This window comes from Squalius cephalus, assembly GCF_949319135.1.
Source record: "Squalius cephalus genome assembly, chromosome: 20".
NCBI classification, from domain to species: domain Eukaryota; kingdom Metazoa; phylum Chordata; class Actinopteri; order Cypriniformes; family Leuciscidae; genus Squalius; species Squalius cephalus.
In genome coordinates this window covers 34,112,359-34,131,029 of record NC_137141.1, presented here as the reverse complement: position 1 = coordinate 34,131,029, position 18,671 = coordinate 34,112,359, and the positions used below count along the sequence as shown (strand labels likewise).

Here is an 18,671-nt window from a genome sequence, read left to right as displayed (position 1 = left end):
GTGTCTCAGTCGGTCAGACGAAGCAGATGTTGAGTCTGTGGGCCAGATGTTGGTTACAAACCCTCACAGCTGGATGAAGAGTGGGACTAAACCCAGAGGACACACACCAGCTGTGGCTCACGCAGAAACACACATCACACAATTCAACATAACAGAGGAATCCGCGGACTCTCACACGACGACCTTCTCACAATTAACATCAGCCCGGTTTACACTCGAGAGACTCATCTCTGTTTCATCCACTAATGCATGAGATTTACACGCTTTTTCCTGAGGGTTCTTACAAATGATAACAGAAAGCATGTGTTGCTTGTAAATAATGTATGTTCTTGTTGATCTCAGAGTCAGCTTCATTATGTGCATTAAATGGCATGATTTTGAACTTCCTCGGTACTTCCATGTTCTTGTTGTTTGTTTTGTTTATATATCATCACCGGTTCTCGGCTTTCCTGAGTGTTTTTGTTTTTTTTTTTTGTTTTTTTTTTGCCCTCACTGTCTATAATTATACTAGATAGTTTTTGTTTTTACTGGATATGGGTTTAAATAAAAAAAAGTTTACACTCAATATAGCTTATATTTTGTTTTAGAAGTCTATAAATCACAAAATTCCCTCTGGTTTTCCAAGACTGTGAGAATCCTGATTCTTCAGTGAAAAACAGCTGGTTATTGAGGGTCAGTAAAATAAGGATTTTGTTGTTGTTGTTGGTTATTTTAGCTAATTTAACTTGATTTTTACTGATTTGAATTCATCGTGATCTTGATCAGAGGATCTTCCTGTGGCGAACAGCGCCATCTAGCGGAGAGCAAACTCAACGGAACCTCATGGAAGACCATTATAAGAAAATTATATAAAATATAAGACCACATAAGAAAGAAAAAAAAACATGCTTTTTAAATTCATAATTATGACATACCAAGTAATTTTTTTTTTTTTTTTTTATTTAACCTTTATTTATCCAGGTAAACTGTTTGAGAACCACTTCTCATTTACAAACATGACCTGGCCCCAGAGGCTACAGGAATAAATAGGAACATACTGTACAACTGTACATAGTCAAACACATGACACATAGAACAAGCAATTGAATTAAAAAAGGTAGACAACAAAGAAAAAAGAAAAGAAAAAAGAATAAAGTGCTTAAGTATGTGTGTATAAATATGGTTCATGATTGTCAGCAGGAACAAGAGTCAACTATGTTATTTTGGAGGTTTGGGGGGGGGGGGGGGGGTACTAAATTTAATAAAATTACTTGATCTTGTGTAATAGGTGTTATGAACGGCATGAAGAAGAGAGACAAATAGAGAGGTGTCTTGCCCAGGATTGCCTTGTATATGAAGAGAAACCAATGATGGAGCCGCTGGGTATGAAGGGAGGGCCAGCCCACCAGTTTATACAGGTCACAGTGATGAGTGTGAAAGGGTGCATTAGTGGCAAAACGGATGGCTGAATGATAGAGTGTGTCAAGTTTTTTTAGGGCTGTGTTTGGTGCCATTCTGTAGATAATATCGCCATAGTCCAAAATTGGCAGTACTGTCATCTTAACGAGGGTGCATTTGGTAGCATGAGTAAAGGAAGCTTTATTGCAGAAAAGAAAGGCTAGTCTAGCTTTGACTTTTGTTTGAAGGTTATTGATGTGTGTAATGAATGACAGGGATGAATCCAACCAGATGCCTAGATATTTATATGTTTTGACATACTCCAGAGCCATACCGTTCATGCAGGTGATTGTACGTGGAGTCTCGGTAACCGGTTTTCGGCTAGAAAGGATACATTTAGTCTTGCTGGTGTTAATACGGAGGTGGTCAAAGAACTGCTATAGAGGTGAAGCTGAGTTTAAGACTGGAAGCCACAGAATTGGGAGAGGAACCAGCTGAGTGGTATCATCTGCATAAAGATGAATCAGCAGCTCTGGCTATATCATTGGTGTAGATAGAATAAAGGGTTGGGCCCAGGATGGAGCCTTGAGGCACACCTTAGAGATAATAAGTGGGTCTGACGTGATGTTTTCAATCTTCAATTGCTGGACACGGTTGGTGAGATAATTGGCAAACCAATCACAGCTAGAGGTGGACAGACCAATACGGATCCTATGGTCAACAGAGTCAAAGGCCTTGGCGAGGTCTATAAAGGTGGTAGACCTGTTTGCTGTCTAATGCTGTAATTACATCATCAAGGACCTTGGTGGCTGTTATGCACCCATGTCCCGTCCGAAAACCAGATTGCATGTCAAATAATATACACTCTAAAAACTGCTGGGTTGTGTTAACCCAATTTTGGGTCAAATATGGTCTCACCCAACGTTGGGTTAAAAATTCAATTTAAAAATGGACAAACCCAGCCGTTGGTTTACATTTTTAATGTAACCAATGCAATTTGTCCATTTTTAAATTGCATTTTTGTCCATTTTTGATTTTGTCCAAAATGCAATTTGTCCATTTTTAAATTGCATTTTTTAACCCAACGTTGGGTTAGTCCATATTTGACCCAAAATTGGGTTAACACAACCCAGCAGTTTATGATTTTTATCCAGGAAATCATTTAACTGTTTTTGGACGAGCTTCTCCAGAACTTTGGCAAGGCATGGTAGGATGGAAATTGGGCTATGGCTGATTTCCAATCAATAGGGAACTCAGAGAGCTGTAGGGACATGTTAAATAGTCTTGTGACGGGAGCGGCAATAATGCGGGATGCTGCTTTTAAGAACATGGGATCAAGACCATTAAGGCCAGCAGATTTGTTTGTATTCAGCTGTGCGAGTTCATCCTGGACTTCAGAGGTGGAGAGAGGCATAAAGGAGAAGCCACTGTTGCTTGGTGGAGAAAGTTGGACATCTGCTGAGGTTGTAACTGAAGTATCCATTGAGACTACTGGTTGCATTAATAAAGTGATGGTTTATGTGAGGCCATCCGAGAATTCTCAGTAATAATAATGTCATTAAATAACATAGAAATTGGTAAATGAGGGGAAATAACTTTATTTTCCATTACCTTGACTGTTTTCCAGAATGCCCTAGCATCAGTGCCACATGTGGTGAGTTTCTCTTAAAAATGCGAGATTTTGGCATTTCTGATAGCCTGTGTTGCTTTATTCCTGCATTGACGGAAGGCCAGCCGGTCAACTGGAGATTGGGTGGAGCGGGCCTTTCTCCAGAGGGCATTTTTATGATGAATAATCTCAGCCAGGTCATTGGAAAACCATGCAGGGACTATTAGTCTAGATGGGATGTACCCAAAAAGTGAAAGTGAGGAGCATTAATGGGTACAAGTCGGGAACCGGCCTACTTTACATATTTCAAGGGTGCTGAATCCAAAAAAAATGGTACCCAAGAGAAATTTTGAGTTTTTTACCTTCTAATTTGCATATCAAAATGGCCGCCAAATTGCCTATCTTGCTCAGTCGTTGGACCATTTTTCTCCTAGTTTTTTTGTAAGAAGGCAATCAAGATGAGGAAATTAAGTTTCTAGATCGATAGTCAAGGGTCAGAGCAAAGATATAATGGAGGCTCATTGCCTTTTTTATGTATATATGCAAAATACCAACTTTTAAGGTGAAATTAAGCATTATTTGTGTCATTTTTTTAAGGCCGACAATCAATATCAATCAATCAATATCAATTCAATCAATATCACTCTTAAATGTTCCCAGTGTATATATGATATGGGATGTATTCCATATTACATAATAACTAAGAATTTTTTTTTGGGAGTTTTTCTGGACTCAGCACCCTTGAAATATGTAAGGTAGGCCGGTTCCCAACTTGTACCCATAAATGCTCCTCACTTCTTATAGAAGGCCATTTTTCTGAAATCCGTCTAGTCTATATATCGATTTTTTATTCAAATTTTTTTCAGAGGGGCATGCTTAATCATAATCAGACTGAAAGTGTTTTTGAAAAAAGACCATAGCCTACCTCTTCCAAGGAGGGGAAGGAATTAATTCTGTCCCAGGACACAGCCGCAACATCTTGGAGAAAAGTTTGCATGTCAAAGGTTTTTCAAAGAGCGCTTTGTTACAATTACTGGGGGCCTTTTGAATGAGAGGCCAGAGCGTATACATGCAATAGCGCAATGATAACTCCGGCTTGACAATTATGGAGTGTTAGTCAAAAGGAGGTCAATCAGAGTGGATGATGAGGAAGATTTAGGATTAGGTCTGGTGGGCTCACATATAACACGCCATTAATATTAATTAATTATATCTGATCTCTAATGAAACTTGCTTCCACTTAATTTCTTATCTAATGCAAAAGAATTTACACATTTTAAGTGTGCCTTTAGTGTCCAAATACTATTTGTGCTATAGAATACCACATTAATATCTGTATGTAACTATGCAGCAAACGCATGATATGGACAATAATAATGGCGCACGAGGGCTTTTATGCTGTAATCCGGTGATTATTGAAGGTGGATCTAGTTTTTCTGGCTGGAGTTTCAGGTGGAGGCGCTGCGGCCGCGGTGACGTCACTCACCGACAGACTCTGACAGACGCTCGCGGATAAAAGTCTCTCGATCCATCGGGAATAACAGCCTCAAACTCCGGCGACATCAGGTCTCTTCCTCTGGCACTGATGGAGACGCATTAAACTCGTATTTATATGTCGTAAAGTGTGTGTTTAAGCGCTCGGATGTTCGGGAATGTCAGGAATAAACTTCCTGTTGAGCTTTAGCCGCGCGGAGCTTCACTAAAGAAGGTGTGAGTGCTTTACCTGCACACTTCTGCCTCGCTTTACTCTCTTTTCTCTGTGTTTATCTGTTTAAATGGCTTCATTTGGGTTGTCATGTTGTAGTTGTGGCTCATGAACGAGGAATATCGACTGTGAGGTTTGGATTAACGCGTATAGTTCGTGAAATCCTGGGTTTAATATGAATGAATGTTGATTTACAGGTTTGTTTGAGCTCTTAGCTGTTTTACACCGGTATACACCTTACAGATTTTGCTCTGTTTCTGATTTAATGTATTATTTTACTTTGAGATTCTGTCAGAGATTCTTTTAAACGTCTGGACTTGAACTTTGTCCTGATCAATTCAATTTTAAACACACCAGAAGCTAAAATAACATGTTTATCTGAACAATATAACAACTTTACCGTGATACCAGTAACACAAACCAGAATAATTTCTCTTTGACACATTGATTATAGTTTGATTTATTGATTTATTATCCAGCATGATTTAAGACTGTTCACATTGGCATATTTGCTCATATTTAATAATTGACATCGAAACACCTCATCCACCGCTTTACCAACATTTAATATCAAAATTTCACCATACAATCATTTTCTAATAGATAAAATCCTGCTCTACTTTTGTTCCTCAATGAAAATCTTGATAAATCAACCTATAAAAGTAAACTTTCATATGATGAGATCATTAAAAAAGCACGGGTAACACTTTACAATAAGGTTCGTTAGTTAACATGATCTAATAATGAATTGCACGTATACAGCATTTATTAATCTTTGTTAACGTTAATTTCAACATTTACTAATACTTTATTAAAATCTTGTTAAGATTAGTCAATGCACTGTGAACTAACAATGAACAGCTAACAAAGATTAACAAATACAGTAACAAATGGTTAGTTCATGTTACATTAACTAATGTTTACTAATGAACCTTATTGTAAAGTGTTACCAAAGCATGTATAATATATTAGAAAGTAAAAATGTTTTGGATGATAACAGTCCTGGTCACAGTGGTTGAAGCTCAATCCTCAGATTATGACGGACGTTTTTTTCACTCGTTTGTCCCGCAGGAAGTTGATGGAGTTGTGAAGATGAGTGTGACGTCGTGGTTCCTGGTGAGCAGCTCCGGCACGCGCCACCGCTTGCCCCGCGAGATGATCTTTGTGGGCCGAGAGGACTGTGAACTGATGCTACAGGTCAGACACTGAACACATCTTCCTGATCCGCCGCTTTAAAGGGGTGTTTGATTATGATTTGACTTTTCTAACTTTAGTTAGTGTGTAATGTTGCTGTTTGAGCATAAACAACATCTGCAAAGTTACGACGCTCAAAGTTCAAAGCAAAGGGAGATATTTGCTTTTAAAGAAATCACTTTTTAAGGACTACAACAAACGGCTGGTAGAGACTACACCACATTCCTCCCGGGTTAGTGACATCACCACCCCTAAAATTTACATAAACCCCGCCCCCTGAACGCGATTTATAGATTATCAAGACAGAATATGCTAATCAATGACTAGAAGATAACTACACATCAGCTTCATAAACTCATCAACTAACCATTCAGAAAGGTCCTGTTGCTTCTACATGTTGTCACTTCTTCTTGAGTCTCTCCATCATTGTCTGACTCCGGTTTGAACATAAAAGGCTAAAAGTTTTTGGAATTTTCAGTGGGTATCTGTGTGAGGTAAAAGAACACAAGCTGTTGAAGCTCCGCCCCCTGTGCCGGGAGCAGCAGCTCATTTGCATTTAAAGGGACAGACACAAAACGGTGTGTTTTTGCTCACCCTCAAAAAGTGACAATTTTAACATGCTATATAAAATATCTGTGGGGTATTTTGAGCTGAAACTTCACACACACACTCTGGGGACATCAGAGACTTATCTTACATCTTGTGAAAAGGGCATTATACCAGCCCTTTAAAGGGATAGTCGATCCAAAAATGACAATCTTGTCATTAATCACTCACACTCATGTCGTTCCAAACCCATAAAACTTTAGTTCATGTTCAGAAAAAAAAATAAAGATGAAATATGAGAGCTTTTTGTCCCTCCATTGACGGTCTACGCAACTACCACTTTCAAGGCCCAGAAAGGTAGTAAAGACACCATTAAATAATCCATGTGACTCCAGTGGGTTAACCATTTTTTTTTGTTTTTGTTTTTTTTTAAGCATAAGCCAGACACAGCTGCAGTGTCACACCAGACAAAATTGCAAAAAATAAAATCATATATTTTTGATATAATCACTATTTTTAAAGCCGATTAATATTAGCTAGGGCTCGACGTTAACGCTTGTCCGGGACAAGTGGATTTTTTGAAGGGATGTATCCTGATTAAAATATCAATAACAACTATTGACATTTTAACTTGGCAATCACCAAAACGCAAAAATGATTCTGATTTTATTACATTTAGTATTATAAATTTATAATGAACTGACGGAAACAAGTTTGCTCTGTTGACAACAAACTGTGGTAAAAATTCAAGATGTGAAGTTTTTATAAACATGTGACAGTAAAGCAACATGTTATTTCCTGAATATGATCATGACTGAAAAGGTGACTGATTTCATATGACAGTTCAATTAACAAGCAGTTAATATTAATGATTAATGATTGATTAAATATTGACTGTTTTGCTAAAATAGTTTCAAACAAAGATCACAGCAGAATCACAGCAACACTCGGCCGTGTTTCATTGCTGAATGATTCAGTGTTTCGAACGAATCGGTTAAAGATTCAGACCCAGTGTCCACACTATCCATCCTAAACAGTGTGTGAGATTGGCATAAGTGTGTCCTAAAGCATAGTATCAAGAGTGTGCCAGAAGTCCCCGGATGGTCTACTGTTAGATTTTGGAAGTGTGGATCCGTGCTCACTATAACAGCTGATATTACCCACAACCCACTGCGCTTTGGAGGAGGAACTACAAACACGAGTAAAAACTACAAAACATGGCGGACATGCGCGACTTATGAGTGCGTTTGAGTGACTAATCGAAGTTTAACCTGATCAAAATACATTTATTTAATGTTATCCGTGTTATATTTCATCTGCAATAACAACGTGGGCTTTTCTAAAGATCTGTTCGGTCATTAACTTTTAAATGCATCATAATGAGCAACCGTTTAAGACGTGATAGTGTGTCCCAAAGCTTGTCTACTTTTTTGCTACACTCTCAAAAGTATCTACTTTTTCTTCACACAATCAGAGTACACACTTTTAGGGCGTAGTATAAGCAGGCGAATTGAGACGCAGCAAATGACTCATTCTTGAATGAATCAGCTGTTTAAATGAATCGTTTGAATGAATGACTCAGTGACTCACTCATTAAGATCATCTGCCACCAATTACTGGCGGTTTAGTTTCATGTTTAAAAGTCAAATAAATTAATTTCTTATTTGTATTAAAAAATTATTTAAAACAATCCCATAACATCTAATTTTTAGCGGTACGTGATTTAATTTGATTGGTTACAAGCCCTATTGTGTCTTATTATTCTAATTGAATTTATTGATCAAAGTTAAGAATTTTAAATAAAAGATTAATTTTAAATAAGATTAGGGGGAAAAATGCCCCTAATAAAAGGTTAAAAATAAAATAAAATCCCAAATATGCAAATTTAAATATGCCAAAGCTGATAGAATATTGGTTAAAAAAAAATCCTATTTTTTCAGACAAGTAACTGTTTTACTCGGACAAGTGAATGACCGATTTACAAGATTCTTTCTTTTTTAGAAGTTGAAAGATAATCAAGAAATCGTTCGATAAGTGAGATCTCTGATTGTAATCCTTGAAAACCACAAAAGTAGTGCTTGAAAATTCCTTGAAAGTCCTGGAATGTCATTTGTACAGTGTGTGCACGAGCCCTGTAAGAACGATGACCATTAATCCACCATTAACCATTAATGCACAGGAATCTCCTGTTCGGTCATGAAGCTCGTGTTGTACAGGAACCGCTAGTGAACGGCCGATTACTGACGCTCTTAAACTCAACTCAAACAAGCGCGCCTCTCTGTGTTCTCTGTGTTCTCTGTGTTCTCTGTGTTCTCTGTGTTCTCTGTGTTCTCTGTGTTCTCTGTGTTCTCTGTGTTCTCTGTGTTCTCTGTGTTCTCTGTGTTCTCTGTGTTCTCTGTGTTCTCTGTGTTCTCTGTGTTCTCTGTGTTCTCTGTGTTCTCTGTGTTCTCGGTCTCTTGTTCTGCTGACACTAGAATGCAGTGTTTTGAGTCTGTTTATACGGTTGTGTTGATCTGTGGTCAGTTCAGCTCGGCCCTCTCACCGCAGAGTCAAGAGCCTCGCTCTGTCTATTCATGCATCCAAACCTCTCTCTCTCGCTCTCTCTCTCTCTCTCGCTCTCTCTCTCTCTCTCGCTCTCTCTCTCTCACTCGCTCTCTCTCTCGCTCTCTCTCTCTCTCTCTCTCTCTCTCTCTCTCTCTCTCGCTCTCTCTCTCTCTCTCTCTCTCTCTCTCTCTCTCTCTCTCTCTCTCTCTCTCTCTCTCTCTCTCGCTTCTCTCTCTCTCTCTCTCGCTCTCTCTCTCTCTCTCTCTCTCTCTCTCTCTCTCGCTTTCTCTCTCTCTCTCGCTCTCTCTCGCTTTCTCTCTCTCTCTCGCTCTCTCTCTCTCTCGCTCTCTCACTCTCTCTCTCTTGTTTGCTCTCTTTCGCTCTCTCTCTGTCTCTCTCTCTCTCTCTCTCTCTCTCTCTCTCGCTCTCTCTCTCTCTCAATTCAATTCAATTCAATTCAAATGAGCTTTATTGGCATGACTGTGTAAAATAGCACAATATTGCCAAAGCAATAGACATATACAAACATATACGTACAGGTAGATAAATAAAAGTGAACAATAAAAAAATAAAAAAATAACATTTCCATATTATGCATAGATATATCACAATGAAAAAAAAAAAAATGAAAAAAGATATATATATATATATATATTAGTAACAAAAATAAGTACAGAGAGTAGTTTAAGGTAAAAGAGGGTTCAGCCCTTGTCCCAGCACTTGTTCAGCTCGCTCTCGCTCTCTCTCTCTCTCTCTCGCTCTCTCTCTCTCTCTCGCTCTCTCTCGCTCTCTCGCTCGCATTCCTCGCCAGCCGCGAACTCTGGCACTCGTTCAACTGTTTCAAACCCTTTCAAGATGCACCATCATTATTGGACATTTAAAATGTTTTGTTGTGATGCATTGACATTGTGTGCAACTTCAGTGTACTTTCATTCATATGATGCGTGCATGTTTATTATGCATTTTATTAAATTATATAATTTTATAGTTTATATTATATACATAATCATTTTTAGACTGCATAATTAGATATCCTTAAGGAATGAAAGTTTGTGGGTTTAATCAGACTGCATATATTATTATATAATGTTATATTATATTATTTGTTTTGTATTGTAAATAGCCTTATTATATTAAATTAAATGATATTTATATAGTTTGCTTTATATTATATACATAATCATTTTCACGGCATTAAAGTAAATCATGTGTCTATTTTATTCTTTTTTTTATTGTTGAAGCGATTTAAAGTAAAAAAAATACTCATATAAAAAAAAATATATATACCGCAATATATTTTCATATGATGCATGCATGTTTATTATGCATGTAAAAAGTGACCGAAAAGTCAAATGCCTCATAGCTCAATCTCCAGATGCCTGTAAATGAGCCTCGGTTAGACTCAACAAGAGCAACACCCTGTATAATGAAGTCTCTGAACGATGACATCATCTCACTAATGAGGCAGTAAACGAGTGTGGGCAGATCTGCTTTGATGAATGAACACTAGCTCTGATAATGCTGCTGGGTAATTGTGTCTTCCTGTGGCCAGATCTCAAGGGTTATCTGATCGGATCTTCAGAAGACTGATTGTGCAGCCGTGGCTCTGTTCTCCTTCAGGCCGTTAGTTCTTGTAAACACATCAGCAGACGTTTTACGCTGACACCGTGTCCTAACTACACGCGACGTGCGATAAAAGCCTCTTTTCCATGTTAATCAGAGTGTTTGTCCTAACCAGCCGCGACGGCGACACGGCGCTGGAACAACAAACACAAAGTGTGGCAATAGGCGCGTTTCCATTACAGATTTGCGCAAAACTATTGCTATTTATTTTGTATAAATATCGATAAAAAACTATTGCGAAATGGCGGCGTTTCCATTAACCGATGTTATGCGACTAAAACCTCATTTTTTCCTCGATAATATTCCGAAAATCATGGCAACGGACGTTGATAGGTTTATATATATATATCACAGCCACTGCACTAGACATTATTATTATTAATCAAAGGAGACGTATGTGTGTTATCCAAGCATTAATGGTAAGGAACGACCCTTATTATACTGTGAGCGGCTCATATGAGGAGTTTCTGGGTGTTTCTCCCTCAGATCTGCGTCGAGGTCTTGATTGTGGCATTTATTTGAGGTTTAGAATCCAGTATTTCTGTCATTCTTCTGTCTTTTATGAATTTAATAAAGAACTCTGTCTCATACTCTGTCCAAACACACCGCGTCGTCTACATCAGGTGACCTGTAAATGCGCAAAAACTGTTTCCAGTGCAGTTTTGCGAAATATTCCTTTTCCGAATTGCCTGAAAAACCTCATGCGAGAGGAAAAACTTTTTTGCGATTAAATGGGAGTTTTTGCGAAATTGACGAAGTTTCCATTGGGTGTATTTTCAATTCGCAATTTCAATTCGCGCAATTTGAAGGGTAATGGAAACGCGGCTAATGATAATCTCAGGCGCTGTTTATGTGCTTTATTTAATGCTAAAAGCGTGTCATGTGACTCTGAATATCATTTAGTGCTCCAGCTTTGTGGCTGTAAAAGCAACAATGGATAATTCACCTCAGATCTTGAAATTAAACAAATGGAAACAAGAACGTTCAAACTGAGAACAAACAAGTGTATTCTTTGACAAAGATTGTTTTAGTAACTCAGTACTCTATGTATTTTTAATAATGTTTAAATGGTGCAATATTTGTGAATTTGATTATGTAGCGACTTATCCATTTTCTTGCGAGTGCTGTCAAGATTACTCTCTGGTGCCGCGAGACTCCGCCCACACGCTGTTCTGATTGGCTGACTCTGCCCACACACTGTTCTGATTGTCTGACTCCGCCCACACGCTGCTCTGATTGTCTGACTCCGCCCACACGCTGTTCTGATTGTCTGACTCCACCCACACGCTGTTCTGATTGTCTGACTCCGCCCACACGCTGTTCTGATTGTCTGACTCCACCCACACACTGTTCTGATTGTCTGACTCCACCCACACACTGTTGATTGGCTGACTCCACCCACCTACTGTTCTGATTGGCTGACTCCACCCACATGCTGTTCTGATTGTCTGACTCCGCCCACACGCTGCTCTGATTGTCTGACTCCGCCCACACGCTGTTCTGATTGTCTGACTCCACCCACACGCTGTTCTGATTGTCTGACTCCGCCCACACGCTGTTCTGATTGTCTGACTCCGCCCACACGCTGTTCTGATTGTCTGACTCCGCCCACACGCTGTTCTGATTGTCTGACTCCGCCCACACGCTGTTCTGATTGTCTGACTCCACCCACACGCTGTTCTGATTGTCTGACTCCGCCCACACGCTGTTCTGATTCGCTGTGGGTTTTGATTGATTTTGAGCATCTCGCAGTCGTGTCTAGTGTGGACAGACATTTGTCGCTGGAATCTTATGGCGTCGCGTCTGGTTAGGACACGGTGTAAAGGTGGTTTTCTGGTCCTTCTCCGCATTTCCACTGGATTTGCGTTCACGTTTATTCTGTGATAAGGTCATGTTGTTAATCTGCTCTCTGTTCTTTGCCCCTTGGCAGTCTCGCAGTGTGGACAAACAACACGCTGTGATCAACTATGACGTGTCGACAGACGAGCACCTGGTCAAAGATTTGGGCAGCCTCAACGGGGTGAGTTCACTCGGACTAATAACTCACACAAATATGGGTTTTATATACGGCTGCTTGTTTTTGGCTAAGATTTTTAATGCATTTAATTCGTCAAATGGTGTGATTTAACAACTACAATTTGAAATGGGTCTGTTGTGGTTATTGATTGATCGTCTAATCGTTTTTTTTTTTTTTTTTTACTAATCAGAATTATTTGAGATAACCGCAATAATTGTGCATTGAAAATCACATTTTGCCAAAGCATGTAAAAAACTTTTGTAAAGTACATAAAGATAGTCAAGAACCTCCTTCATACGAAATGAAGGTTTGTGGGTTTAATCACACTGCATATATTATGTTATATTATATTAATGTATTGTATTGTGTGTGTGTATATAGCTTGTTATTACTAGTATTTTATTAGTACTATTTTATTTAATTATATTAGTTATATAGTTTATATTATATACGTAATTTTCAGACTGCATATAATGTAATATAATATCTTACGAAATGAAGGTTTGTGGGTTTAATCAGACTGCATATATTATAATATATGTATTGTACGTAGCTTTTATTATTTTATTCAATTATATTATAGTGTGTATATTTATTTATTTATTTATTTATTTATTCACAGCATTAAAGTAAATCGTGGGTCTATTGTATTATAATTTTTATTGTTATATACGATTTACAGTTAAAAAATAATGTATGAGGCTTGCACTGTAAGTGACATAAACCAAACAGAATTAAATCACAATTATTTGTATGACAATTAATCGTCAGCACAAAAATTCATGATCATGATGGGCCTCATTTGAAAATTAATTTAATTTAAATTAATTTCGAAATCATCTTGTAAATGTGTAAAATCACACTGTTTTACAAAGGCTTCAATTTCTGCATGCACAAATAAAAAGAGTACAGATTTTACATGTTTGATTTACTTATAATTATTGTAGTGATTACAAACAACATGATAAATGCTTTCTCGCATTGCTCGCACCAACAAATGTGTAAAATCATACGTCAGACGTGCAAGCAATGCCTTTGTCACCCAGTTTAACCCTTGTGTTATGTTGCGGGTCAATTTGACCCGTTTAGATTTTCTAGTTGTTGGAAATACTGGTTAACCTATGTTTTTTTTCTTGATATTTTGTGACTTTTTCTCATTTATCATCATGAACATGCATGCAAAGCTGGTGTTCAACATGCTGGTGTTTTTTGACATATACAAACAAAATTACTGTTACTTTCGTGATGTTCGCGGGTCAATTTGACCCGCATATTTTAACGCTCTAAGGCAACTGTACGGACCCAAAATAATAACATTTCTTGGTTATACTTTGTTATTTTATTTTTTTACTACCTTATGAAGCTAAAAATAGGTTTTCCACACTTATTTCAATACAGAAAAATATTTTGTCAGCCACAGATGGTAAAAATTACCTATCATTTATTTTTTCAAGCTACCTGAAATATGAAACCTTTTTTTTTTTCTTGATATTTTGTGACTTTTTCACATTTATCATCATGAACATGCATGCAAAGTTTCAACATGCTGGAGTTTTTTTTTTTTGACATATACAAACAAAATTACTATTACGTTTGTGATGTTCGCAGGTCAATTTGACCATCATAGGCATCTATTCAAAAGCAACTGTACAGACAAAAAATAAAAACATTTGATGTATGTCAGGGCATCAACTCCAGTTCTAAAGTGTAAGTGTATCTAAAAGTGCTCTAACCCAAACCAAACACACTTGAAAAAGCTAAATCATGGTGTTCAGAATTAATTGTAAATTACAAATGAAAATCTTTGACAGACAGATAGTAAAATAAGCTCTCATTTATATATTCAAGATATCTGAAATATCTTGAGACTTCGACATAGCAGGAAAAATTAGCTCAGATTAATTGATTAATTGTTATGACGTTCTAAGCAAAAAAAAAAAAAAAAAAAAAGTGAAAAAAAATGTATATGCAAATATATATAAATATAATGTATATTCAAATTTTGTCAAAACAAAACAGTTTTAAAAAATGGTTAAAAAACATTTTCATTAAATAATATCTTCAGATATATATTTTTTGGAATATTTGACAAATGTTGATATTAAAAGTTTACAGTTTGTACCTGAATCTTTGTTGTTTTTCATAGTGTGATTTTTGAGGAATTGTATTGAATCCAATTAGGGTCAATTTGACCCGAACCATAAGGGGAGTGCACAGAATTCCAACATAACACAAGGGTTAATGTTTTCACTGGATGTGCAGTTGCAATTTACACAAATGTGGAAATAAAGAAAGCTTGAAGCGCTTTGTGAACAGAGATCAGAGTTGTGTGTAATGTAACAAATAAACACTCACAACTTTCACTATTGAGTTTTATAAAGATGTGCATTGAAGAATGTGTGTATAGTCGTGCTTCACTATCAGTGTGTTTGTGATCTCGTGTCTCCTCAGACCTTCGTGAACGACCTTCGCATCCCTGATCAGACGTACATCACCCTGAAGTTATCAGATGTCATTCGCTTCGGATACGATATCCTTCCTCAAACTCAAACGGGCACACACGCCCGCTGTGGTTTGACTCATTCTTTAAAGGATTTTAGCAAAACCAAAAGCGCTAAGCTTGCAGAAACGCCTGATAATGAGCAGAAAAGCAGCTTTCTTGTTTATGAGACGGTTTGTTCAGGACAGTGTTGTGCTCAGCTCCATAGAAATGATGCACAAGCAATTCCAATGAGTTTTGTCCTTTCTCTCTGATCATTATGGGATGGTTTGTTTGTTCCTTGACTGTTCGCACATTCACACATATACATCCTGGAGAGAAGCCAACACAAAGTGCCCGAGGAAGCCCTCAAGGTACATTTGAGGAAATCTCTCTATTCCTGCACATTTATAGGAAATATGAATATTCTAATATTGTATAAAGCGCTATAGAAATATTCAGCTGTTTTTCAGTGCATACATGCCATTTATGACACACTGACTATGTGGAAACGGGTAGGAAATGTATTTACACAGTAATTTAATTAGAATTACAGAAACATTTAATAGAATTTTATTTTATGTCAATGTGCTTTTTGATTATTAAAACTTAATTACACCAAACTTAAAACAGAAAATACAGAATTTGGTAAAAAGAAAACAGAATAAAGAACAACATTTAAAATTTACTAATTGAATTTACTAAAACTAAAAATTTAATTTAACCATTAAATAGAAATGTTTTTTTATTTTTATGAATTTGATTATTAAACCATTGAAATGGAATCCAGAAAAACCGAAAACACAGAATTTTGTAAAAAATAAAATGTAATTTGAAAAAAACTAAACAAAAACTATTTCATAGGGCCCTACACATGTAATTTTTGCTAAACTTTTAATAAATTGTTGTTAAATTGTATAAGTTTCATGATTTCAACTAATTAGACGTGCTTTTTGATTACTAAAATTTTTATTCAACCATTAAAATGGAGAAATAAAAAAATTAAAATGGAAAAAAATGGAATCCATAAAAATTTAAACGGAATTTTGCGAGAAAAAAAAAAAACAAAATTTGGAGGGAAAAAAATTGTCAAATTTTTTATCTAATTATAAATCAATTTTTTAATCTATATAATTACGTGATATGCCGATTTATTAAAATGCTTTTAAATCGACAGCCCTAATTTTGATAATGCATTTATAAATTAACATGAACTACAATTAAGAAATGCTGTATTTTTTGTGTGTGTGTGTTGAGAGATGCTCATGTCATTTATATGTTCTCTGGATTCCAGCATGAGAAATACACCAGCCAGCTTCAGATTGGTCAGGAGACGCCGGAAGCCAAGAAGCGCATCAGGACAGAGGAGACACAGAGAGACTCGTTACGCCTGAAATCAGAAAAAACAGAGCGGAAGAACATCACGGGTACGTCTGACAGACATGATGAACTCTTCACTTTCTAAAGTCATGTTTCTGGTGTTATTGTGAAGGATTCATCAGTGACATTACTATATAATGAAAAATTGTGAAGATATACACACTTTAATGTAATAACTTTCTCCTCCTCTCAAACAATCTCTATACAGACACTTTTCACAATTCAATAATCTTTGATTGATAAAATCAATTCCTACCTTTTACCTTCTAGAATGTCCTGTTTTATTTGGAGATGTGGTCATTGAACGTTGTTTCATGTTGACTTTAACTTTTTCTTCAAAGATTTGCCTTGTGAATTTATCAGCTATTTCTGTTAGAAAAAGGTTAATTTTTATCTGGTATCTCCATGCCGCGCTGACCTCGCCCGACCTCGCCCGACCTCGCCTGACCTCGCCTGACCTCGCCTGACCTCGCCCGACCTCGCCTGACTTTGAGCCACAGCTGAAATGTAGTATTTCTGCACTGTATTGCTTGCAAAGCAAACTGCTCAAATTTATTTATATTTTCGCACAAACTTTGCTTTATAGATAATTTCAGTCATAGGTGTGCCATGTCTTTTTAAGACTTAAGAAAATCATATATATATATATATAAGGGCTGGGGGAATTAACGCGTTAATCTTTGCGATTAATTTGAGATGTTTAACGCGTTAAAAAAAAATAACGCAATTAACGCAGCACTTTTTTTTTGCCTTGTATGATTGCCGAAAATATGCCGTCCCGCCCCTCCGTGTTCGGCGATCAGGTTTAATTCTCGCGCAGCTTTCATGAGCGGGTCTTTTCTGCTCCGTGTGTGCGCCGCTGCACTCTCCGTTCCCTGTGTGTGTGTGTGTGTGTGTCTGCGCTCTCTGCTAAATGTTCTGCTCTGTCGTTAACGGCCCAAACGCTCCAATCATGTACCGATCACGCACTGGAAAAGCAAAGTCCGCTCAAATAAGGTGAAATTTCTCAGTAGTGGACTTCTGTTTGCTGAGCTGGTATAGTCATGCTGGCAACAATGGTAAAATGACCTGCTCTGATCACATGCTCTGGTAATAATAGCTTTGTAGGGCTATATTTTATTTTGATAATTAGTAGGAAAAAAAAAAAAAAAAAAAAATCTGTTAAATTGATTGTTGATTGATTATTGAAAAAGAATAATACATTGATATATTGATGTTTAATATTATTGTAATATAGGGCTATTTTCTGTTCCTTTTTTTTCCTGTGGTGTTTAATTTAATTAGGTGATTCTAAGTTTAAATATTGATGATTACAAGCTTGGGGGAAATGCAATTAATTACAGCAAATTGTGCAATTAATTAGTTAATTTTTTTTAATCGATTCCCAGCCCTTATATATATATATATATATATATATATATATATATATATATATATATATATATATATATATATATATATATATATATATATATATATATATATATATATATATATATATATATATATATATATATATATATATATATATATATATATTAGGGCTGGGTATTGACACAAATTTCACAATTCGATTCGATTTCGATTCAATATTGATTATTTTGGATATCAGGTACAGTACATTGCAGATTTTCTCAAGGAAAACAAATCTCTTAACTATTATTGTAAACTATGGGAGTCAGTTGTAGCCTATAGGCTTCATTAGCCTACTGTAATATTGAAGGTAAAAATGAACTGATTTGTATACAAACACTTAAATTACACTTATGTATTTTTATAATAATAAAGTTATATGAAATTATATACACATTTAAATGGTGGCTGCCATAAAAAACTTTCCAAATTTATTCAAACATGCATTAAATATTGAAGAACATTAAAAATGATAATGAATATGTAATATGGTGCATATATTTAGCAAAATGCTCCTCTCTAGAGTTAATTCTTCTAGCTGACTAACGAGTTTATGGTCACTGGATATGTTTTTTCTGAGGTAAATGTGACGTTACATGACATTGTTTACTGACGTCTTTCCACGGTTGAAACACTGATTGGGCGATTCCATGAGACATGATACGGACTTCGATAAGTTGTACTCTATCTTTTAACACACTTTCAGATGCTCATTAATGTTTATCTCGCGCTGTAACTGGTGTTATTAATGCGGAAGAGAAGGTCATGTGCTTCTCTAGAGCTG

General features: G+C 36.5%; 1 protein-coding gene across 8 annotated transcripts in view; it reads left to right on the top strand.

The window, feature by feature from the left end:
• The first annotated feature begins 4,415 nt into the window (after positions 1-4,415).
• Positions 4,416-18,671, top strand: part of cep170ba (centrosomal protein 170Ba) — a 50,785-nt gene continuing 36,529 nt past the window's right edge. For 4 of the 8 annotated variants that reach the window (XM_079852513.1, XM_079852508.1, XM_079852507.1 and 1 more), the window contains exons 1-6: positions 4,741-4,888; positions 5,763-5,888; positions 12,529-12,618; positions 15,067-15,147; positions 15,412-15,468; positions 16,389-16,521. In XM_079852513.1, the coding sequence (XP_079708639.1) occupies positions 4,871-4,888; positions 5,763-5,888; positions 12,529-12,618; positions 15,067-15,147; positions 15,412-15,468; positions 16,389-16,521 (505 nt within the window). In that variant the 5' untranslated portion in view covers positions 4,741-4,870. Of the gene's footprint in view, positions 4,695-4,740; positions 4,889-5,762; positions 5,889-12,528; positions 12,619-15,066; positions 15,148-15,409; positions 15,469-16,388; positions 16,522-18,671 lie in introns of those variants that run through there. The other 4 variants (XM_079852512.1, XM_079852511.1, XM_079852509.1 and 1 more) reach the window with 4 other exon arrangements.